Source organism: Mirounga angustirostris, unplaced genomic scaffold (genome assembly GCF_029215605.1).
Source record: "Mirounga angustirostris isolate CCGP_5_RB_7025 unplaced genomic scaffold, mMirAng1.0.hap1 SCAF_8, whole genome shotgun sequence".
In the NCBI taxonomy this organism is placed as follows: domain Eukaryota; kingdom Metazoa; phylum Chordata; class Mammalia; order Carnivora; family Phocidae; genus Mirounga; species Mirounga angustirostris.
Window position 1 is genome coordinate 145,495,694 of NW_026991716.1, and position 24,443 is coordinate 145,520,136.

The 24,443-nt window shown below is 55.9% G+C and overlaps 1 protein-coding gene across 1 annotated transcript; it reads right to left on the reverse strand.

Moving 5' to 3' along the window:
- Window positions 1-6,709: 6,709 nt before the first annotated feature.
- LOC123837327 (uncharacterized) lies at window positions 6,710-19,041 on the reverse strand. The gene is made up of 2 exons (XM_054505650.2): window positions 18,762-19,041; window positions 6,710-18,509 (listed from the first exon to the last, which is right to left on the reverse strand). Exon 2 carries the CDS (start codon window positions 14,093-14,095, stop codon window positions 13,475-13,477), a length of 621 nt encoding a protein of 206 aa, XP_054361625.1. The 5' UTR covers window positions 14,096-18,509; window positions 18,762-19,041; the 3' UTR covers window positions 6,710-13,474.
- Between the last annotated feature and the right edge of the window lie 5,402 nt (window positions 19,042-24,443).

Consider the following 24,443-nt stretch of genomic DNA (forward strand, 5'->3'; position numbering starts at 1 on the left):
CGGCCTGGGGCAGACGCAGGGGCCCTGGGTGGCTCCGCTCCCCACTCTGTCCCCCGGGTTCTGGGGCTGAGAGGGCAAGTCCGACACTGCCCAGGGTGTGCTGAGCGCCAGCAGGTGGCTGGGGCTCTGTGAACCCCGCAGGAAGCGACCACACACCCTGCCCTCTGGCTGTTCCGTCAGCAACTTGCTGAATAAGGACCGGATGGGGTGGTGAGCCCCGAGCCCACTGCGCACTCCTCACCAGGAACCGCTGAAAACGTGCGTGTTTGTGAGCAGCTTCAGCCAGTTTGCAATTTATCTTGGTTTTAACCCAAACAGGCTGCAGACCAAGACAAACACTCTTTGATGTAATCAACGTGTGACTCAGGCCCTTTGCAGGATGGTTCCTGTGCTGAGGGAACAAGAAAAAGGCCTTGAAAAGTTGCCAGTGGAAAAGCGTGTGTCATAGCCTAAGGTCTCCACACCCTGCCCTGGGCAGCCTGCAGTGTGGACGTCCGTGTCCTCCCGGGCGGCAGCCTGCAGTGTGGACGTCCGTGTCCTCCCGGGGCTGCGGGGAGGACATCTGCGTCAGTCACTCTGTGGTCAGGAAGTGGTCTGCACGATGTGTCACCTGAAGCAAATGCATTCAGAGTCTCGTAAGGCAGGCTGGAGCCAGGCGGGAGCCCCTTCGGACGTGAGCCTGGAGCCTCCCAGGTGGTGTGGCCTCACAGGCCGCTCGTCCCAGTGTCCTCCAGGAGACTTATTCCCCGTGGCTCCAGTTCCGCTGTCCTCAATCCTGAGACATTCTCATGGACTTTTTCCTTTTAGTGACCAGACATTTCTTTCTTTCCTGCACAGACCTAGCAGTTTGAAACCCCAAAGGTTTGCGGAGCTTGGGCTCGCCGAGTCGTTTCTCTAGTACAGACCCCGCTGCATGGGGCGCCGGAACCCTTGGAGGACTCCTCCCCGAGGCTGCGTGTGCACCACCCTCTGGGTGTTTGTGCTCTGAGGCTGGCGGAGCCACGAGGGCGGAAGGCGTCTGTTCCCACCACACACCCCTGAGCCCGTTCCCTTGGAAGCCCAGCCCAGGAAGACAGTCCCCAGGGCCATGGTGGCTGTCCGATTCTCACTTCAGCTGCGGACCCAGACTTGCCTTCCGGCGCTTTCCGAGTGCCAGGACCTTTCCCAGGCATTGGACATGTCATGGTCGACAAGCAGCGCCTTTCTTCCTGGAACAAAGTGTCCAGTTCAAGAGACAGACGTGAACCCCACAGACACAAAGGTCATTTACGTGTTGGCCGGGACAGGTGCAGGTATGCAGCTTGGACCCTTGATTAGTGTCCGTCTCACATAACGAAAGAACGAGCTGCAGAGAAGGTGCCTTGCTGGCACCTTCGAAGCCCGGAGGCCGAGGGCCAGGCTGGAGTGGACCCCTGGGAACAGGGGGGCTGTGCCGTGAGGATCCCAGGGCGGACAGTCCATCTTTTAACCAGAGAGAGCTGGGGTTTCCAGACAGAATAACTTGCCTGAGCTTGAACCGTTGGAAGAATCTAGGTCTGCTGGTCAAACTGCCTCATGGAAAGGATTTTGCCTCAGAAATGGGTTTGCCCACCCCCCTATCCTGAGGGTATCGTCATTGTGTCCTGACCAGACAACAGTGACCCTGAGCTCTCGGCATCGCCCGATGCATGGGTCCCAACCCGTGGCCAGGAGGAAGGCAGGTGAGGCTCAGGCCGCAATCTGTGTGGAGAGAAGCCTTTGCAGGTAGAATCTGCAGGAAGGGCAGAGGACGTCCCTGCCCCCAGCCGGGAGCCAGCGTTCTTGGGAGAGCAGCCAGGACCCGGAGGCCCCACTGGCTCCCACAGGCCCTGCTCCAGGGTGAGTCCCTGAGGCCCTGCAAGGACAGACAGACCTCTGGGTCTCACTGGAAAGAGCAGCCCTCCGCACCCCCCCCCCCCCCGTGCTGATCCTGCAGGCGTGCGGAAGGGGGAAGGCGCTGGAGAGGCTCTCCGGGTGTGGGTGGGAGCCAGGCCAATCCTCCTCAGCCTCCCCCGTCCTGAAGTCTCAGGCGACCAAGAGGCAGGAGAGCCCCGGGGCTCACAGACAGTCGGCCTTGCATGGAGTGAGGTGGAGTGGTGCCCATTTCTCTCGTGCAGGAGGATGGTAGGGATGGACACACCCTTGAGGAATCAAAGACTCTCTCAGAGCCCCTTCCAGGATTGTAGTAAGAACAGGCCTCCTGAGACCCCAGCTTGGAGCTGTGGCCCCCGAGCGGCTGGTGGGCTGCCGGCCTTGTGCCCTGGGGGACCCTGGGGCCAGACAAGCTGGTTTCCCCAGGCCGGCAGCACACAGACCTCCTAATCGAAGCTGCCAGCCACTCCTGCCCCGCCGTGCTCTGGAGCGCTGGCGTGGGAAACCACCTGCAGATGGAGGTCAGAGTCGAACCCCTGGCTGGCTGGAGTTCGGGGGCCAGTGGTCCGGGGGGGCCTAGACACCACGATGTGCTTACTCGCGGTTTGGTGCCGGGTCTGGAGGCTCCCTGGAGAAGCTGCCTTGAGGGCGGGCTCAGGTTCTGGACTCTTTCTGTTGTCAGAACCTCATGCCATCGGGGCAGCAATGCGTGAGCTGCTATTCCTCGGCCCCGTGGGTGCACGAGGCCCTGCGTCCCCCAGGCCACCTCACGTGGGAGCTGGGACCTGGGCCGGGGACAGAGCCCTCACCCTTGTCCTGGGGGTGCACCCAGCTGCTGGACCCCCAGCGCCCCTGGCCTGGCACCGGCGGAGCAGAACCTGTCCCTACCGCGCTACCTGCGTGGGACACAGTGATCAGGTCTCTGCTGCGGAATGAGGCCAGTGGGTGTGAATCCTGAAGCGCTTTCTCTGAGGAGCAAATTCAGGCCGCGACGTGGAGTCTCATCAGGACCTCCTAAAGAAGGTGCTGTTCACGTGGGGCCAAGGGCCATCCTGCATGGTGACCACATGTGATGGACAGCGGCATGAACTCAGTGCTTCTTGTCCCCCGGGAGGTGACGTCCCCTCCTCCTACCTGGGAAACTGGCCCTCGGATCAGCTCTTAAGGGAAGCAGACCCACACCCACATGTGCACACGCCACACACGCTCCCACGTGCTTGTACACAGGGCGCACGCATCACAGGTCACACACATGTGCACACGTGTATATGGCATTTATTCACACGTGCACGCGGACACACACACGTGTGTACTGTATGCATCTCACATGCACACGCACACACATCATCAAACCAAAGGAAACTTCCTAGTTTCGTCCTCAGTGATCTCGCGTGACCTGGTGAGTTTGGAGGCCCTGGAAGGAAGATGTGGGAAAGACGTCTGTCTGGAGGACAGTGAGCCCCGTTTTGGGGAGGAGCTTGGAGGGGTGGGCTGGGTGGCACTGGTGGGCTCTGGGAGACTAAGTTAAGCAGCCCTGTGGTGAGGGGGCCTTCAAGTCTGCCAGGCGTGGTTTTGGCCTGAGGAGGATGGCTGGGGTCTAGATTCTGGGCTGAGCCCCTGGGTGGCTGTTCCTTCTCCTTGGTCCCCGTGAGGGAGGTGAGACCGAAATCCAGGGCCTGCCTGGCCGTGAGGACGGCTCCCACAGCCCCACCCTCAGGGCTCCAGCAGGATCCACCCGCTGCGTGGCTCTCAGTGGCTGCGAGGAAAAGCAGGCACAGCACGGCAGTGGGACGGGGCGGCCCTCTGAGACTCGCCAGAGTCTCGAACTGCAGGCCCGAGAGAAGGTGCTGTGCCCCCGATGGGACCCACAGAACCGGGAACCCCTGAGCCTCAGGGCTGGCTGACAGACAGGAGCACATTCAGCGTCCTCACCCGCTCCCACATTTCACAAACACCTCGATTCAAACTCCTCAGAACGCCTTCCACTCTGGGGACGTGGACCCATTTCCACAACGACTGCACTTTTCCCTTTGTTTCGACAGGAAGACTAAAATTTCTTTCTTTTTTTACCTTTTAAAAAGTTAATATTTATGATTTTTAAGTAACACATGTGCATAGTTTTTGAACAGGTTTTTGAGGTAGAATTGTTATACCGAGAACTGCATGTATTTGTGTACAGTTGATGAGTGTGGATTACGCACCCGGGCACCAGCCCCCGTCAGGGGCTTGCACACGCCCGATGCCTCCCAGGGGTCCCCGTGTTACGTTAGTTGCTGTTATTTATTTTTTTGCAGTAAGAACACTTGGCATGAGATCTACCCTCTCAACAAAGTCTGAAAGACACAATACTATGCTGTTACCACAGGCATTTTGTTGGACAACAGATCCCTGGAACTTATTCATCCATATAGTTGACCTGTTTTTAAGAAAATTCTACCTGGTTTAATTTTAAGGAAGATTCTAGGATTTTAAGCATTATCAAAAATTATTTTTTCTGTTTATTAAAACAAAACATTCGACACAAATGAATGTAGAGAGCATCCCTGTAGTCGCACATTATGATACCATGGTGAACCCCAAGGGCCCCGCTGCCCCGAACCAGAACGGGACCCCACTTGGGTCTGCCTGTGTGATCTACCCCCAAACTTGCTGTCATGATCTCATTGCTTTAAAACGTCTCATCCCGGGCGCCTGGGTGGCTCAGTCGTTAAGCGGCTGCCTTCAGCCCAGGTCATGATCCCAGAGTCCTGGGATCGAGTCCCACATCGGGCTCCCTGCTCAGTGGGAAGCCTGCTTCTCCCTCTCCCACTCCCCCTGCTTGTGTTCCTGCTCTCGCTGTCTCTGTCAAATAAATAAAATCTTTAAAAATAAATAAATAAATAAATAAATAAAACGTCTCATCCCATCTGTGTGTGTGTGTCTGAACAACGTGTGGCACTTGAAGGATGGTGTCACCCTACATGTTCTCTTCCAGAGGTCGGTGGGACAAAGCGAAGGTCTCAGAAAGAGTCCAGATGGATGGAAGTTTCATACATGCCAACCTTCAATATAGCAGTGAAAGTGTGAATGCGAGCGCACAACCGTTTTAGGAGAGTATGTGGGGGCCATCTGCACACCCAGCGATGGGCAACGTTGGGCAACGTTGGCGCAGACGGCAAGCCAGGGGCTGGAAAACTGAGTTGTTAGGTGACAAAATAAATATGTCCCAGGAAAGAGGTGCCATAACCAAAGCCAACCAATAAATATATTTGCAAAGTTGGGAGAGAAGAGGATAACATCCATGATCTATGGGGAGATTTAGCAAATCGATTAGCTAAAGACAAACCACCCAACAGGAACAAAAGGACAGAGGGTGGAATGGCGATTGACAGGCGGATCCAATGACACCGCGAAGACTCAGAACGTATAATTAAAGCAGCCTGAGCCATCAGCCCACATCCATCAGTTAGAACCAAGACGGGGCCTCGTGGCGAGGACAGCCCCATGCAGGCAGAGCCACGAGCGGCAGATGACCCAGGAGACCCGCCGCACCTCTCGTCGGGGCGCGTCTGCCTCGGGGAAGCGGAAGGCAGGCTGGCGGTTCGGCTGTGTCGGCGTCAGTGGCCGGTGTCCGGCCACCACTCCAGCTCGGTACCAGCTGACCGGAACACGTTAAGTGAGGAAAACAAAGACACTGCAAAAATTACACAGTGCGATTCTCTCAGGCCAGGTCCAAGCACCCTCTACATGCCATTGCCTACACACGTGTACGTGTGCTCACGAGTGTCACTGCACGTGCCTCAGGGAAACAAGGGAGAGCCTGGAGGACGTGGCCGAGGCCATGCTGTGATCTGGGGCGCAGGCGGGGGTGCGGGAGGGGGACCAGCAGCCGAGCACAGGCTTTCTGGGAGGGTACTGCCGCTGTGATGAAGTCTTCACGTGTGACACTATCCTGTTTACATAACAGTGTGTGTCCGCACGTTCACTGATGCACGAATGATGCTCATCGACCTGCTTGCCATAGGGTTACGGGTTTCTGGTGACTTTCCTTTCTTGTACCTTAAAGCTTTGTTGAAACTTCTATACAAACAATTTTTTTAATTAGCCACCAGAACAGAACAATAAAGCCGTTTTACTGTGGGGGAGAAACAGCTGTACAGGAGGTGAGGTTTGTAAGGTGCTGGCTCTTGCCTGCCATGGAAAGGCAGTAATGTGTGCGTGGTCACGGGATCAGCTGCAGGGACACGGGCTCAGCTGTGTGGTCACGGGATCAGCTGCAGGGACACAGGCTCAGCTGTGTAGATGGGAGTGGACACGGGCTCAGCTGCATGGTCACGGGCTCAGCTGCATGGACACGGGCTCAGCTGTGTAGATGGGCGTGGACACAGGCTCAGCTGCGTGGTCATGGGCTCAGCTGCAGGGACATGGGCTCAGCTGTGTAGATGGGCGTGGACACGGGCTCAGCTGCGTGGTCATGGGCTCAGCTGCAGGGACATGGGCTCAGCTGTGTGGTCACGGGATCAGCTGCAGGGACACGGGCTCAGCTGTGTAGATGGGCATGGACACGGGCTCAGCTGTGTGGTCACGGGCTCAGCTGCAGGGACACGGGCTCAGCTGTGTAGATGGGCGTGGACATGGGCTCAGCTGCATGGTCACGGGCTCAGCTGCAGGGACATGGGCTCAGCTGTGTAGATGGGCGTGGACACGGGCTCAGCTGCGTGGTCATGGGCTCAGCTGCAGGGACATGGGCTCAGCTGCAGGGACACAGGCTCAGCTGTGTAGATGGGCATGGACACGGGCTCAGCTGCGTGGTCACGGGATCAGCTGCAGGGACACGGGCTCAGCTGCATGGTCACGGGATCAGCTGCAGGGACATGGGCTCAGCTGCGTGGTCATGGGCTCAGCTGCATGGACACGGGCTCAGCTGTGTAGATGGGCATGGACACGGGCTCAGCTGCGTGGTCATGGGCTCAGCTGCAGGGACATGGGCTCAGCTGTGTGGTCACGAGATCAGCTGCATGGACACGGGCTCAGCTGTGTAGATGGTCATGGACACAGGCTCAGCTGCAGGGACATGGGCTCAGCTGTGTGGTCACGAGATCAGCTGCATGGACACGGGCTCAGCTGTGTAGATGGGCGTGGACACAGGCTTAGCTGCGTGGTCATAGGCTCAGCTGCGTGGATGGGCATGGAAGACGCTGCCTGCAGCCTGGCTTCCCGTCCTTAGGGACAAGACCACGTCTCAGGAAGCTCATCCCGAGTCATTCCAGAACAGCATGTGCTGGCTGAGCCCAGGACCACGATCCTGTGTATGGCACCCCGATCTGATGGCATGTCACCCACCTGGTTTAGGACAGGCAGAGCGCCCTGAGGCCTTCCCATCCTCCTGGCCCTTGAGAGTGTTTCCCTTCATGTGATCACGGCCAGGGGCCCTTCAGATGACTGCTGCGCTTTCCCAGGAACACTTACAGAAAGGACAAGCGTCTGCTACATCTTATTGGGTCTTTCTAGCTGTTGTCAATTTTTAAAATCCCATTTTCTATATGTTATTAACTTAAAAGTACTGAAAACAACCAGGGAACACTACAAAATGGAGGATTATTTAATCCAGACGCTACATGGGCCAGTTTTCTTCCTTTAACTAGCAGTGGGCTCCATGGAGTAAGGAGATACTTCGGTCTGTTGGAGGCCTCACTGTGCAGTATTCCCTTCCAGGCTGGGGCCACGCTGCCGCCGTCACACCCTACAGCATTGGATCGATGCCCGAGGCCGCCCGGAGCGGAGGGTCTCCTCCCTCAGCAGGGAGACCCCGCGGCCTTGCTGGCAAGCAGGTGGCATGCATTGGGCTGCACAGAGAGGCAAGACGGAGTGTCTAAAGATGCACAGCAAGGGAGGGTTAGAACGGGACCAGGTCGCCACTCTTCTAAGCAAATGTCCAGCATCATCTGCAGGAGTAGACTGCTCTTCACTTAACCAAAAAGCTTTGGTTTGAGCTCATTTCAACCTTCCTTCCCGGCCCTTCCGTTCTTTCCCTCTGTGGTCAAACACTGTTAACTGCCACTACATCTTGTTCCCCTGACACCAGCTGTCTTATCCCCGCCTCGTGGACACGGCCACACAGTCACGTTCCAGCCAGTGAGTGGCAGCATTCTTCGATGTGTCCACGGAGCTTTCTGGTCAACCTGGCACTGTAGGTGGAGGCTGATATGGTCCCACCCGTCATGACGTCCTGGCACGGCAACGTTCTCCTCCCGGCCTTACGTGTGAGTATTTGTGCCGAGTTTGGAAAGCAGCCATGGTCAACTCCAGGAGGAGTCAGCCAGGTCAGTCTCTGTGAAGTCCAGATAAAGCCGCAAGCCTTGTACAAAGCGAGAACTGCAGATAAATAGCAATCTGGAAGATAATGGGTTTGCCTGACATTGTTGGGCCTGTGAATCATAACAAGACTTTACAAGATGCAGGAAGTCCAGGAATTGGCAGTTTCCCCGTGGTTCATGATCCCTTTTTAAAGCTCAGGGTGTAGATACTGCTTGAAATTATAATAGGCACCAGTTCTTAACTCATGACAATCACCTCCTTTTCACTACTTTTCAGAATGAACAGGAAATAAACATTTTCAAAAAATATAAAGTCAGAAGGCACAAAACTGAAGAGTTCCAGTACATCTCCCTTGACAGACAGCAATGAATGAGTGACCAGTGTCTGTTGCCCCTGAGACAGGCCACGTTTCGTGGGCTGGTCTCAAGGTGGGGTCACCCCTACCCTGCCTCAATATGACATACACCACATCTTAACAAGCCACGTCATGTTATCTGGAAGGGCTATGGGCAAGATCAGTGGTGAAAACATCAGCAGAGTCCTTGAGACAAGATAAAAGGGCAAAGAAGCTACAACCAATATGGAGCCAGAGGGATGGAGGGGGAGCCTTGCGTGAGCACGTGTATGCACATGTGTGTGGGCACGTATGCACACACCCTGAGATGCGAGTCCATGCAAACCTCTCCTGCCTAGGACAGCAGGGGTGGTCCTGGCTCATGGGCGGGGGTGTGACCGACAGGTGTTAGTGGCCGGCAAGGCTGAACGCACCCCCACCATGTGCTAGCACAGGCAGAGTCCTGGGGTTCACTCCGCCACGCTGGGCTGGGACTCAGGCCGGTACGGAAACAGTGCAGTGCAGAAATAAAACCCGAACAATCAGCTATTGCATAATATGGGTTCCATGCCTCGCAATAACTGATGAGCTGGCATTTGCTCACAATTTGCCGTGTGTGAGATAAGTCCACAGGTGTCTCCTCCATCCCCTCGAGCACGCAAGGTGGACGGGACCTCAGGAGGCTTGGTTGTTTGGTGAGGGCGGGACCATCACAGCACAGATATCCTGGCTTCTGAGGGAAACCGATGGGCGTGTGACCTCTGGTGACTAAACTCGCTGTTCCCATGGCGTGGCGTCTCCCTGACCAGGCAGTGCAGAGGGTTCTGGAAAATTCTGTGGTCAGAGTCCGGCCCTTGATGATTGCTAGCCCCTGTCACCCGGCCAGACACGCACACCTGCGTTCCCTGGACACTTAATCGGAACAAGCCCTGAGGCAGGCCCCGTGGGCTCAGCAGACACAGGCACGTCCCAGAGGGAGGGGCAGAGAGGAAGACGTGGTCACAGCACATGTCGTGGTGATGACACGCTGCACCGGACACCGTCGGGGGCAGAGAGGGGTCTAGCACCACATAGGCATCCCAGAGATCATGCTCGCTCTGAGACCTACAGAAAAGCGGTCTCGACAGCTGGAGAAATGTCGAGGGCTGGAGAAGGTGCTGGACAGCTACAGGTGTGGGCATGAAGACCGGAGCCCGAGAGGTCAGAGCACACGGCGACCGGTGAAGGCACGTGGGCGTGGGCGCGGGCGCGGGCGTGTGAGGGGCTGTGTTCTGCAGGTAGGATCTCCTGCAGCTGGAGCACTGCGCCACCTAGGAAGCAAACCGCCGAAGGACACAGGCTACTTCTGTTCTTCTCTCTAGTGCTTGGCGCATCGTGGATGTTGAATACATGTTCCCCTTGCGTGATGCGCACGTTCAGAGAACGTGTATTTAGTGGTAATATGGAGTCCTAAGCAGTAGCAGCTAAAAGTACTTACTATTTTCCTCAACACCCGTTGTCTCATTCACTCTGCCTTTGGAAGGGCACAGAAGGCCAGGGAGACAGACCCGTGGCCGTGGTCTCTTCTCCACATGACGTCACGTGGCTGCTTTCTCGCGCCTGTCACAGCCCCCCAGTGTGGGGGTGTGTCTGTGGGCATGCATCTCCCCCATAGCAGCAGTGTCTAGAAGGCAGGGCGAGCTCAGTATTTGTCGTTTTGAACTGAATTGCATCATTTCCTGGTTTAGGAAGAGAATGAACTTGGGATTTTAAAATTGCAAGTTTGGCTTTGGGAATTAAACACTGAATGCAAGGTAAACATTTTTGTTCTTACTGTTGGAATTCCCCCACTTACTAAGATGAGATCAGGGCCAACAAAATACTTTGAAACATCATTTACATCTTTATTGGTCCATAAGATCCAGAAAAGGAACCATTTTGACATGAAGTCAAGGAAGAATGTTGCAACATGTGGGCAGACGTGAAAATAGACCCTTCCTGGAAAAACTTAACAGAGCATGGATTGAAGGAGATTTCTCTACTTGTTTCCATCAGTCACTCTGTTTCCAGATTTTGTTCTCAGCGTAGCTAGATGTCATCAAAGACCTTCGCTCTGGTCTGCAGGAGGCCACCTCTGTGGACGGGCATGGAAACGCTCACCCGCGTGCTCCTTCGAACCCTGACAGCGAACGCCATGCGCGAAGGTTTGCTGCCGTGTGCGTGCCTTTGACAGCTGAGCTCTGTGTGGTGTTGGGCAGGCAGCTCTGCCCAGCCTTCTGAGAAGGAGCATGTCCCACGGCTTCAAGAGGAAATCTGTTCAGCGTTATGAACCCCACCTTGTGGTAAGCACGGGTTGGGTGCTTGCAGCTCACGGGGATCTTTGGATCACAAGCAGTTGCTGGACAGAGACCATCTCTTCCTCATCCCCAAATGCCCACTGTGTGCCTCACACACGGAGCTGCCAAGGGAGGCCGTCAGTGGATCAATACATGAACATGTGTGTTTCGGGGATTATGTTATTAGTGGGAGGACCGCTCTTGTCATAGGAGCACTGATGTCTTCCACGAATGTGGGGATTTAATGAGCACGTGTTCAGAGCATGAGTGTGCACAGACACCCACTCTGGGCCTGCCCTCACGCATGTACTTTACAGATGTGGGGCATGATGTCCTGAGTTAGGAGTGTCCCACGCAGGGTAAGTGTCAGGTGGGAAATTGAAGGGACAAGCCTGGCCCCTACAGCCTACATTTCCTCCAGACCCTGGGAAGAGGATCCCACTGCAAAGGCAGGGGACAGAGCCCTCAGAGGAGAGCACCTAATTTCATGGATCATGGGTCCTCCATCCAGGTCTTTCTACTGCAATGTCAAAGGTACAGACCCGTGACAGACTCCCTGTCCTGGGAACACTCCCTCCGCATCAAAGGGAGGAGGGAGCAAATGAGCCGTTCCCACCTGGGAAGCGGGAGGCCCAGAAGTCATTAACAGCAATGCTGACATGCAGTCCGTTGAGTGACCCCTTGGATGGACTCCATCTCCCCAGAGTCACACCCCTCCCAAATGAAGGGAGCCCACCAAAATGGACCAGCGGACTGCTACGACCAGTGCGGAATTCGTCGCAGCTCAAAGATGGGGCATTCCTCATAACTGGACTTAATGTGGTGATCATTTCTCAATATACACAAATATAGAGTCATTATACTACACAGCTGAAGTTAATATGCTGTATGTCAATTATACCTCAATTAAAAACAAGCAAACACAAAAACAAACAAATAAATCCAACAGATGGGACATTTGTCACCTCCCATTTCGTCTGGTGATGGTTGTGACTCGGCTGGAGCCAAACCCCAAATCTGCCACTTACTGGCCTTGGTCAAGGCACATATTGTTCCTTCTGAGGCCTGGACTGAGAGTTGAACTGGGAAATCCATAGGAAGTACTTAGCAGGCCCTGGTGGCCCCCGAGCCCAGGGGCCAGAACAGACTCCGTGGGCTTCCCAGCAGCTCTGGAGGACAGGGAGCTGCAGCTCTGGAGACCCCAAAGCCCATTCTGTGCAAGCCACTGAAACACGGTGCGGCCGAGCCCCACATGGTGAGCGGGGGCAGGGACAGCGGGCTCCTGACACCAAGGCTGCATGCCCAGCCCCTCTGGGCTACGTCCCAGCGCCACTCAGACAAGCCCTTGAGGAGGGGGCACTCGTCCCACCTAGGAGGTAGGACAGGCAGGTCTGGGGAGGTGATGGAGCCCCGGGGCACAAGCCCTGTAGGCACAGCGGCCGTGGCAAGGAGTGGTGGCAAGCTGGCTTCCTGGAGCCCGTGCTGGGCAAGTGGGCCCATTGTAGGCGGTGGTGGGGGTGTGGGTGCCACGGGGGCGGGAGGAAGAGGCGAGGGAGGGGAGGCTCAGTCTGAGCCCAGGAAGTTTGTTTTACGGCTAGCTTTTACACGTTTGTTTAATCTGTTACCAAGGGTCACTGGTCAGGCAGCCGCTCCTCTCCTGCAGTGCCCGTTCCCAGAAACAGCCTCCTGGGAAGGAGGAAGAAAGTACTTTCCAGAGACTCAGCAAAGAGGAAGTGCCCCGGACACGTGGCTCGAAGGCTCTCCCAGGACACGGGCTTTCACCCAGCAGTGTTGGGGTCAGGAAATTGCTCTCGCCCTTGTGGCGGTTCTGCTCAGTGTCCGCGTCGCTGCGCTCGGGCCCCAGAGAGTGCCCCAGAAGCAGTCCCGGGGGACATCCCGGCCACCTGTGGTGGCCACTTCCTTGGCTGGGATTTGATTCTGGTCAGTTAACAAGGGGGAGGAAGCTGCTTATCCAACACAGTGAGGGGTCTTGGGTTGTCCTGTTGCCTGAATGAGCTTGTTTAAGTTTACACATCATGTAACACTTTCTCTGAAAACATAAATACTTATTTTCAAAGTTTTCAAGACAGGGTCAGTACTCTTTCTGTTGTTACTGGAGCCTCACACCATTTTCCACACAAAGGCCTCCGTAGTAACACCTCGGCTAGGACTCCAGCTTCACTTTTATTAGTGTGTCGAGGACATAGGACGCTTGTGGAACAGCATGGGCCCAGGGCCCACTGCTTATGGGTGTCCCTCCCGCACCTGATTTGACATTTTTGACACACATACTTTTAAAAGGTCATTCTAAATACATCGATATTAGCTCTTATAGAAACAAGTCTTTTTTCTTTCTACGCTCATATAGCAATGTTTTCTGTAACTTCTTAACTCAAAAAATATCTAATGCCTTCTGTGTGTCACACAAAATAAGAAACTTACACAGTTCTCACAGGCATACTTGGGGGGCAGCACCCAGGGGCACTAGAGGGATGCCCAAAAGATGTGAGGGGTCCAGAGTGCCACTAGGACTGGGTTCTGGGAAGAACAGAGGAGCTGGAGAGAGCATGTATGAAAGGAGCTGCCAAAGAGACTAATTAAAAGTTTATGTTGAGAAAATGATAAAACATAAAAGAGTTTATGCTGTCATCATCACCATCACCATCATCACCACCATCACCACCATCAAGATCACCATCATCACCACCATCATCATCACCATCACCATCATCACCATCACCATCATCACCACCATCACCATCACCACCATTAACATCACCACCATCATCATCATCATCACCATCATCATCATCACCACCACCATCACCATCATCACTAACATCATCACCATCACCATCACCACCATCAACATCACCACCATCATCATCACCACCATCATCATCATCACCATCACCACCATCATCACCACCACCATCATCACCAGCATCATCACCATCATCACCAGCATCATCACCAGCATCATCACCACCATCACCATCATCACCACCACCATCATCACCACCATCATCACCACCATCATCACCACTATCACCACCATCATCACCACCATCATCACCATCATCACCATCACCATCACCACCATCAACATCACCACCATCATCATCACCACCATCATCATCACCAACATCACCATCATCACCATCACCACCATCACCATCATCACTAACATCATCACAATCACCATCACCACCAGCATCATCACATCATTACCATTATAAAAGCTAAGAGTTTTGAGCATTTAAATTAGGTTCCATGTTAAGAACATCACAGGCACTATGTCATCCAATCCTCCTGCAACTCTATGGCAAAGATTTGTATATTGTTTCCATTTTAGATATTGGCACTTGAATTCAGATAGGCCAAGTGACTTACCCAAAAGTGTAGAGCTAGTAGGTGAGGAGTGTAATTGAAGCCAAGCTGTCCTGTGTGATACTGTCTCTCTCAAAGTGATGTTGCCACAATCCTACCATTTGAGGAACTGAATCACAGATAAATCAGGCACCTTGCTGGCTGGTTGCACAGCTGTGAGGTGAGGGAGCTGGGATCAGAGAGCAGCTTGGTCTGACCATAGCACCCACAGTCTTTCTGCCTGGCCTCCTGTTTCATTCAGCTGTTCCATGTGAGAAGGAGTTCCCTGAAATACCTGTCTTGCCTCTAAGAGGCCCTATGAACTCTACCCCTCCCTGGCTCACACAGCACAAAGAGGATCAAAGCCTGAACTGGCCCAAGGTGGAAATGCCTGGGATGGTACCAGGGCTCTGGGAAAGGGCTCTAGGGATCACACTGGGGCCAGCAGCCATCAGAGTTAACTGTGAGTCTGGCTCTGTATAAGTATAGTCATGCATATTACTCACCAAACCATCCATTCCTTTGCCATCCTATAGCAGAGCTGGGATTCAAACCCAGATCTCTCTGGTTTCAATGTCTGTGCTCCTAGCTGCTGGTTCTGCATTTTTAACTCATTGGCAAGGGCTACCATTGGTCCTCTACAGCCCAGGCCCCCTACTTGGGAGCAGCGTCATGGGAGGGGGGAAGCAGGACTGCATCTTGTCAGTTTCCCAGTGGGGGGTCAAGGATAAACCTCATGTTTCCCTGTGGCATCTGAGTTGGGTATTTCTTGTGCCCACCATGTTGGCTCAGTCAGCAGGAGGAACTTTTGGGTCCTCTTTGTCCAACCAAAAATCTGAGATTTGAAGTGAAGGCTGAGTCCAGCCCGGATTCCAAGATCCTTATCTAGGAAATGATACACTGCCTGCTCCCCCGAATCTGGACCCTGCTCCCTGTACCCTACAGCTGCTGTTGTCTGGCATTGGGCAAGGAGACAACAGGCCACTCAGAGCTTTGCTGTCACGGCCCTCCAGAGATGGACTATTTCCCACTAATTGCCTCTCCTACTGCCCTCCTGTGGTCTACACGAAACTCTCCCCCCAGCCTGATAGAGCCGTGCCTGACCTGGCTACAGTGAGCCCTTCAATGCACACCCCTCAGACCCAATCCCACCTGTTCTGGCTTCTTCCTCTCTACACACACACACGCTCACATGCATGTATCACCTATCACACACATGCACTCACAATCACACACACTCAAACACATGGATAATCACTATGCTCATCCACACACACACTCACAAACACTGACACTCATCCACACACATGAAATCGCACCCACTCACCACATACACACATGCACACAAATACACAGATGTGCACAGACACGTGGACACGCAAATGCACACCCGTGCATAAGTCTCTAGAACATGCAGCCCTATCACATATCGCGGGTGCTCAGTAAGGCATTGTTTAGCCAAAATGGCTGAAGTAATGCGATTATCTTAAATAAACATTTATAAAGTTAGATGTTCAAATGAGTATCTTTCAAAATACTGTCCTTTCAGAAAGTCAGCTGTTTGGCCCAGTGATGGCCAAACCATTTTTGGAATTCACAAAGGGCGCAATCACTATCCACCCTGGGCTAGCTATCCATGGCTGCATAAGAATATCACAAACTTGCGCTGAAAAAGCACATGTCCTTGTCTTGTAGGGTCTGTGGGTCAGGAATCTGGTTGTGGCTGAGCTGGGCCATCTGTGAGGTTGTCGCCAAGGGCTGGGCTCTCCTCTGGCAGCTCATGGGGCTCTCGGCAGGATTCGGGTGCTTGGGGGATACCAGACAAGGGCCTCAGGCTCTTGCTGGCTGTTGGTCACAGGCTGCCTTCAGTTCCTGGTTAAGCAGACCTCCCCATCTTGGCTGCTTTGGTTAAAATCAGCACAGAGGAGAATATCTCAGCAGGATAGACATGACAATTGTACGTAACACAATCAGAGAAATGATAGCCCCTTCCCTTGGCCAAATTCTACTGGCTGGAAACAAGTCACAGGGAGTGCTGCATTCAAGGAGATTCTGCTCAAGAGAGCCAGAGTGGTTGACCTTTGACCCTTCACCCTACACAGGCTGGTACCCAGAAGGACTTCGGGAATGCAGCCAGATCTGCTTCTGCGAGCTGTGAACACTGACAGTGTGAGTTACTAAATAAGTTCTGACCTACTGTGGGTGAACCAATAGCCCCTCAAAACCTAAAACCATGACAGTGATTTCCGGGATGTCTGAACACCACGAGCCACACCGTAAGGGCAGTTTTCCCTTTGTTTCTGAGACACGGGGGTACGAGCACAAACATGTCCACAGCGAGCCACAGCCCCTGCAACAACCCACAGGAGTGTCGAGCGCGCACGGTACCACGCGGGAGGGGTGCTGAGGCACGTGGAGGTGCAGGCAACAGGGTGTGAGGGCAGAGGGCGCTCCAGCTTCAGCGGGCAGGCTCCGAGCTGTGGACACCACCCATCTTCCCTTGCTGAGTTGGGTGTTCTGTTGCCTCTGGTAAAGCCCCCATACATTGGCCAGAAGGCTGTCTGACCCTGTGCAAGTGGGGAAAGGGGGGGTGCACCCCACGGCTTGGACACCCAGAGTCGGCCACCCTCCCGCCAGGCTGGGAGGCCCCACGGGCACCTCCTCAGGCCAGCCCTCCTGCTGAGCAGATGCGTTTACTGGGCAGGAAGGGAGGACAGGATGTGAGACTTCCCGCCAGCCAGCGACCAGCCCCGGGACCGGCCGGGCCAGGCCCAGGCTCCAGGAAACTGAGCGCACTGCAACGGGAGTGCCCAGGCACAGGGTGGAGGCCGACCCGCCCTGGCTGACCCTGACTCTGGTTTGCTCGCTGGCTTTCCATGTAAATACTGATGTAGCGAATCAATGGAGGGGCAGGGTGAACGTTTGAAAACGTCTGGTGAGAGATGGTGACACCGTGCAGACTCTGCCCCTTGGGGAGCATCTCAGGAGAGTGGAGCATGTTTCTCAGGCTACCCCCGACCCTGACCCTGTGTTCTGCCCCTGCTCATTCTGCCCCTTCCCCAACCTCAGAGCAGGAGTACGGGCCGGTGGATGTCTGATGATGACCCAGTGGGCAGGGATGTGGTGGGAATCGAGGCAGAGCGGCTGCAGGACCCCGCAGGGCTGAGTGGGGGGCATCTGCAGGAACACCACGACGTTCCCTGGAGATCCAGGGACCCACCTCACCAGACGCTGGGCTAAGATCACACCCAGAACATGAGGACGGGTGCAGGCAGGATGAGCGGGGCCTATCATGCACAAGATAAAGAATGAAGATAAATGGGTAGATGTTCTGGACCCAGGGGGCTGGAGCTGATTTCCTCCATGAGCAGCACTTTGAATGGATGGCCAATGAAGAAGTGCTGGTCTGCCCGCTTGGGGGCCTGTCCACACTGGCACTGACCAGCCGCGGTTGGTGCACAAAGGGCAGGGAGCAGAGAGGAAGAAGGAAGCCGGGCCTCTGGCATGAACACCAAACCAGTTCCGCTCTGGGAAGAGGAGAGGAGCCAGGCAGTGAGGTCCTTCTGGGCTCAGAGGTCCAGGACCCCCGGGCAGACCTCGGGGCTCTTCACACAGACTTTTGTCACCATCTACAACTGCCCTCATTTGTGTTCCATTCATCAAATGCCGGCACGGTTGGGGGCCTCTCCCTCCCATGGGGCCCCCTTCCCAGCAGAGCTGACCACGGCTCTCCCCACCACGGGCCCTGGGCTGTGGGCTGGGCCGGGAGGAGTGGCCGTCCAGGTGAGGGGCCGCATTGTCCGCAGCACAGGCCATGCCATCTGGAGCACAGACTCCCCTCGCTGAGACTGGCCGCCCCCCACTCCCACCGAGAAGATCTTGCCTTATTTAAAATCCCACGGTACCTGATACAATGTCCACCGGGAGCAGCCGCTGAGAAATTGCAGGGATTCTCACACGGAGAGGCCGCGTCAAGTTCCCGCCCCCTCGGGTGCTGCTTGGCCTGCGAGGGGCTGACACGGTACACAGCTGTGGGCCCTGGGGCGGGACGGACACTGGGGCTCTGGGGCCTGGACGAGGCTACCTGGCGGGCCCAGACTCTGTCCCCTTTCACTGTCCACGTGATGTGGATGCGGAGCCTGAGGTAGGAGCAGCTTCTCCAGGTCACGAAGCCACGACTCAAGCTGGTGTGTGGCCACCAGCTCCTGGCTCCTTGCTCACAAGGCCGCCAAGGGTGGAGGCTCTCTCTCTGGTGACCCAGCTCCGCTGCTCATGGTCACAGGCCCTCTGGGAAGAGCCGACTTCTGTGGGACATAATGACAGGAGCTCTCGGTCTGCACGTCCCGGAGCAGAGGGTCCCCACAGGGTTGTAGGTGCCCAGAGGGACCCACCAAGGCTCGGTGCTTCGCAGGCCCATAGGTAGACCGCACGCACCTGTACGGTAGAGGGGAAAATGGAGGCTTGGGGACGGGCAGTGCACGGTGAAGGGCATGAGGTGGGCATGTGGGACCGGGGCTGAGGGGCCCACGCTGGGTGGGCTCAGCTCTCCAACTGACCTGGCCTCTCGAGAATGAGCATCCTTGGGAAAACCGGGAGGGTCCTTCCAGTCGTAGCTGGGCGGGTGCTGCGCGCTGGGGCAGGTGAATGGAACAGGTAAGAGGCCGAGATTGCTCGCAGATGCCCCGGGGCGCCTGCCGGTTTGTCCTCCGGTCCCCCACCCCTGAGGGGCAGAGGCCTCTCCTCCAGGGTCTCTAGGCACAGGTCCATGATGCATGGAGCCGGAGGCTTTCCTGAGCACCCACCCAGCCCCCAGGCCCCCATGGCCTGACTCCTCGCTCCTCCCTGGGCGTTGGGGAGCAAGCGCGACCTCAAGTAAAGCAGGAAGTGAAGACTGTAACGAGTTTGGGTGCAGCCTCTTCCCGTGCCGGCCACGGCCCTGGGCCCGTTTTCCTATTGTTCTGCAGAAGCTGCCCCCCCGGCCCGCAGGCGTGGGCCTTCCTTTCTGCACTAAGTCCCTGTGACCTCCTGCCCCCTCACCAGTCCCGGGTCCCACGTGGGTCTGGGGTCTTGGAGCACCTGCCCTGGCCTGGCCTCCCTGACCCCCTCTTGTGTTGTGGAGACCGAGGGCCCCCGTCCTCCAATGAGTGAACGCTCTCATTATTCCGCTCTTGCCAAGCGCTGGGCCCCGGGCGGGAGGAAGCGCCCAGCTGTGTCTCGCAAACGCGTCCGCCGGGAGACACCAGGCTGGAGGGCGCTGGGCGGGCAGCAGGGGCTGGGGGGTCTGGAGTCCCGTGTGGCTTTTCGATCTTAGTGGGCCTGCGTCCCGTCCGCTGCAGGGACCGGGAGCTGTGGACCTAATCAAGTATGCTGGAGCAGCATCGCAGGGCCAGAGAGCCTCACCTCAGGGGTGCTAGCGTGGAAAACGGCGCAACGTGGAATCTGACCGCCCGAGGTGGGGTTTGCGGGCAGACGGGGACACAGGCAGGACTGGGCAGCGGATGCCGGCCGGCGGCTCCCCACATGGACGGCCCCCTGACGTGGCGGCAGCAGCATGCTTGCTGGTGCTTCCAGGCCACGCTCTGGTGTGCGTGGATGCCCGGCCGTGGCCGTGGCGCCCTGGCCTCATGGGCGGCACAGAGAGACGTCTCTGCTCACAGAGGCTCCGAGCTCCCTGCAGCGCTCCATGCAGGTGGGCAGAGGCCGTGGTCCACGGAGCCACACGTGGGGCGTGTTTGCCTTTCCCTGGGCGGCTCCTTGGCTGGGTGGACACAGCGCGGTCAGGTCCCCTCGTCCGTCCGCTCTGCAGGTGGGGTTCTGGGTCCTGGGCTCCAGTGCATAGGTGACACGTGGGGTCTGCTCACGGAGCTCGCTGGGGACACAGTGACAGAAAGGCAAGACCTGAGCCGCATGCACGTGGGAGATAGGCGGGACGGACGGGGGGCCGGCAGGAGGGGACAGGCTTTCCACGTGACCCGGGGCACCCACGCACCCACATGCACAAAACCTGAGAGCGTCACGGGAGAATGCTGGCCCCGCCAGGGGGAGGCATCCTGATAGTTGCTCTTGTTTTATTTCATAAAAACCAAAATAACACCAAACGCCCGCTGGGCCTAACCTGCTCAGTTCATTTCAGGACTGACGGGCAGGTGGCAGGCACTTGTTGAGAGCCTGGCCAGGAAGTCCTCTCTGAGGAGGGGCCGTAGATGCTGACGTCGGGGGAGCCCTGCCAGTCTGGGGCCGTGTGTACAAAGGGCCTGTGGTGAGAACAGCCCGGGTGTGTTCGAGGTACAGGTGGGGCCGAGGCAGACGAGGCAGAGTGGCTGGAGGACAGTGCTGGGAAGGGGGTCTGCGCTGAGTGCTCTGGAGGGACCTGGTCCGGGTGCAGTGTTCAGAGGCCACACTGACTGCCGCTCTCTTTTGAGCCTCCCTAGGGAGGGGATCATCTTCCCTTTACTCCTGGACGTGTTCCCGTGTGTCTTCTGCGTGGCCGGTGCAGCTCCAGGCCCGGGACTAGGGCAGTGGACAAATCTGATGGAGGTGCCCGTTCTGAGAAGCGTACATCCTCACGGAGGATAGAAACATTACAGAAACCACATGAGGAGGATGTCGGGCCCGGTGCATGGTGACAAGGACTGCAGGACAAAGAACGGAGCAGGATGGGATGGGCGTGCGTGCAGTGGGGGGCTTCCGCAGGGCCAGGAGGGGTTGGCAGAGGCCGCAGCACTGACAGCCTGCGCACGGTGACTCTCCCCATTGTGGGAAGTCAGGAAGGCAGGGCTCTGCTGCCCTCCTCTGTCACTCGCTCTCTGGGCTGACCAACTAGCTGGACCCTGGGGCCCCTGTCCTCTGGGCCCTTCCTGTGGGTACCAGGGGCTCCGCTGCCTGTGCTCTGCGAGCTCTTCAGGGCCGTCATGCTGCCCGGGCGGGTGCGGCTCTTGGCTCCGAGCTCCACGGCCGCGCATCCGGTGCGTGCCCCACATTCAGGGGGAAGGGCCCCAGCTCCCCTGCAGCATCCTGTCTGTGTCGTCACTAGGGATCCCCTCATCCGCACAAGTGCCCCTGCGGGTACCCCCTCCTGCTCCGCCGCTGGGGGACGACCTGGGAGGTCTGTGGGGGCTCTTCCCCTGGATGCCTGCTGCCTCGAAACACTCCCAATGAGAGCAGAAAGCAGGAGGGACTCGGGGGTCCTTGGCCGCAGCTGCCGTGAGCACGGGAGCCTGGATGCCCCACCGCACCAGGGTCTGCCCACCTGGCCGCCCCGGGAGAGGAGCTGCCAGGCACTTGGTAGGACTGCTGGCATTCATCTCCATCACTAGGGTCTCCCGCAGCAAGTGCGGGTGGAGCCTTGACGGGGAGGGAACCACGAGGGAGAACGAGACCATTCTGAGTTTTCAGCTCTCCCGTGCTTGCTATCCTCTGTGCGCTTGCTTCTCACACAACAGACTGGTGTGCTGGTCTCCTCCTGGTGTACCAGTGAAGGGGCCGAGATGGCCCGTCCCCGGCACCAGCACTCTCCTGAGCGGCGGCGGGATCACCTTTATGACGCACCTTCCAAGTAGTCACACTTGAACTTCACAGAGAGCTCTTGTGTAATTTCCCACAAATACGAATTCCTTTTGTCTTCCCATAACAGGGACACGCGCGGACATCTGCCAAGTGGCTTCTGAGACGCCAGCACGATCCCATTGCTACCGTGTCTTCCTACGGGAAAATACAGAGACAACTTATTTTTCAGTATCATTTCCATACTTGAGGTAATGATTCCAGATGGTTTATTTAATGCTCCCTTTGACGTAGCGTGGGGGGGCCCCCACTGTGTGAGCCCAGGTGCACACGCGCATGGGGCCACGGCACTGGGGCCAGGAGCTCGGTTTTGTTCTTTGATTTAGTCCCACAATGCTCTGAGGCCATCCCTGATTTACAAAGGGGAGCCCTCTGCCCAGGGGACCAGGTAGCTTGCCGGGTGTGGGTGTCTCCCGGGCCACTGTGACGGTCCAGGCTGGGGCTCACTCAGTGCAAGTCTATCCTCTCGAAGTTCCAAGGCCGGAGTCGGAGATCAGGGTGCGGGCAGGGCTGGCCCCTTCCGGAGCCCGGGGCCCCTCCTGCTTCTGGAAGTTCCTTGGCTGGTGGTCGGATGACTGCAGTGTTCACACGGCGTCCTCCATGTGTGCACGTCTGTGTCCAAATATCCCCTTTTGTAGGGACACCATCATATTGGATTAGGACCAGCTTGCTGCAGTGTGCCCTCATTGTAACCAAGGCTGCCCGCAAGACCCTCTTTCTAATAAGGCCACGCACTGACGTGCCGAGGGCGAGGACTCTACCGCTTGAATGTGGGGGGCACAGTCAACCCCCAAACTAGGCTACAGCGCTGGGGTGGCCGAGGCCCTGAACGTCTGCTCCAGATGCTGAGACAACCAGGCTGCACTGCACGAACTATGAAGTCCGCTGGGCTCACAGTGCTCCGCAGTGGGGTGCAGAAGCCTGGGCCGGGCCGGCTTGCCCTCACTCCCCCGGCTCTCCTCTCTGTGGGGTCCACGCACTGCTGTTTGCAGGTTGGCCCCTGTAACCCCGCTCACGGCAGCGTTCGGGGGGGCCGCCCGCAGGGAGGGAGGCAGCTCCATGGCAGTTTGCACAAGACACCCGGCTGGGGATGTCTTCTCCAGACCCATCACCTGATCTGTTTTTCCAAAAGAAAACAAAAAAAAGGAGAGAGAGAGAGTGTCAGGGCTGGGACCACAGAAGAAGCAGGAAGGAGGTGCCCTTGCCCGCCCATCTCCTGAAGGGCAATCACACCCGGAGAAGAAAGCCAGCGAGTCTGCGGATCACGGCGCGTGATGACAAGAAGCACCTGCTCACAGTGGGCACCGTGCCTCAGAGGAAGCAGGGGCTGGGACCGCGTGGAGGGGAAGGCGACCTGCAGCCTGAGGCCCACACAACGTGGCTTTCTCCGGAATGGCCTTGGCTCACAGACCAAGAGCCCCGGGAGGGCGCTCCAGGCGGGAAGTCTAGCTTCGCGTTGTTACTCTGCGAGAGATGAGCGCTCAGCTAGCGGGAGTCCTGAACAGTCCTGGGGAGTGTCCCGTTATAACCAGTGTCTAGAATGCGCCCCCCCCCCCCGGCCCTGTTGCACAGAACTCCGGAGCCCTGGGAGGGTCACTAAGTGTCCCAGAAACAGGTGTCAGAAAAGATTGGGAAATGTGTGCACTGCATGCCTCTCATGGACACTCAGAGCACTAAGAAATGAAACTGGGAGAAGGAAGTTGCTGGAGGTCCCCGTACTTTGCTTGCTGGTGATCTACCTGGTTTGGTCCAGAAGTTACTCGACTGCTCTTACCATGGAATCATGCTGCCCTCCACGTCTCTCAAAGGGTAGTCACAAACATCCTGTGTACCTGTTTAGGGCCTTCTACTCTAGGGCACGTGGGCTTTCCTGCTCCTTAAAATGAGAGCTAGCTATATAATTTTTAACACGCTTTTTGATTTGAAAGTAAAACTTAAATAATTCAATATACATTTTTGACATAGAATTGGCATGTAAGGTTATATTAGTTTCAGGTGTGCAACATAATTTAATTTACATTTTAAATTTAAAATTCTAATTAAATTTAAAATTAGTTTAAAACTGGGACACTTGGGTGGCTCAGTCGGTTAAGCGTCCGACTCTTGATCTCAGCTCAGGTCATGATCTCAGGGTCATGGGATCAAGCCCCGTGTGGGGCTCCTTGGTCAGCACAGAGTCTGCTTAGGAGTCTCTCTCTCCCTCGCCCTCTGCCCCTCCCCCTGCTCACATGTGCATGCTCTCTCTCTCTCTCTAGCTCTGAAATAAACGAATACACAAAAATCTTTAAAATTAGTTTAAAATTAATTCAATATTAACTCAATCTTTAGGATTTCTCAGATATGCCACCAAAAGCATGATCCACAAAAGAAAAGATGGATAAATTTGGCTTCATCAAAACTAAAAACTACCACTCTCTGAAAGACACTGTTAAGAAAATAAAAGAAAAATGTTATAATTTGGTAGAAAATATTTGAAAAATACATATCTCAAAAAACAAGAATTTTATTCATAAAGTGTAAAGAGCTCTTACTACTCACGAATAAGAAAAACAACCTAGTTTATAAAAATGAGTGAAAGATTTTAATAGAAACTTCACTGAAGGAGCTAAACCAATAGAAACAAGCATATGAAAACATGCTCAACACACCAGTGATTAGGGAAATTCAGATTCAAA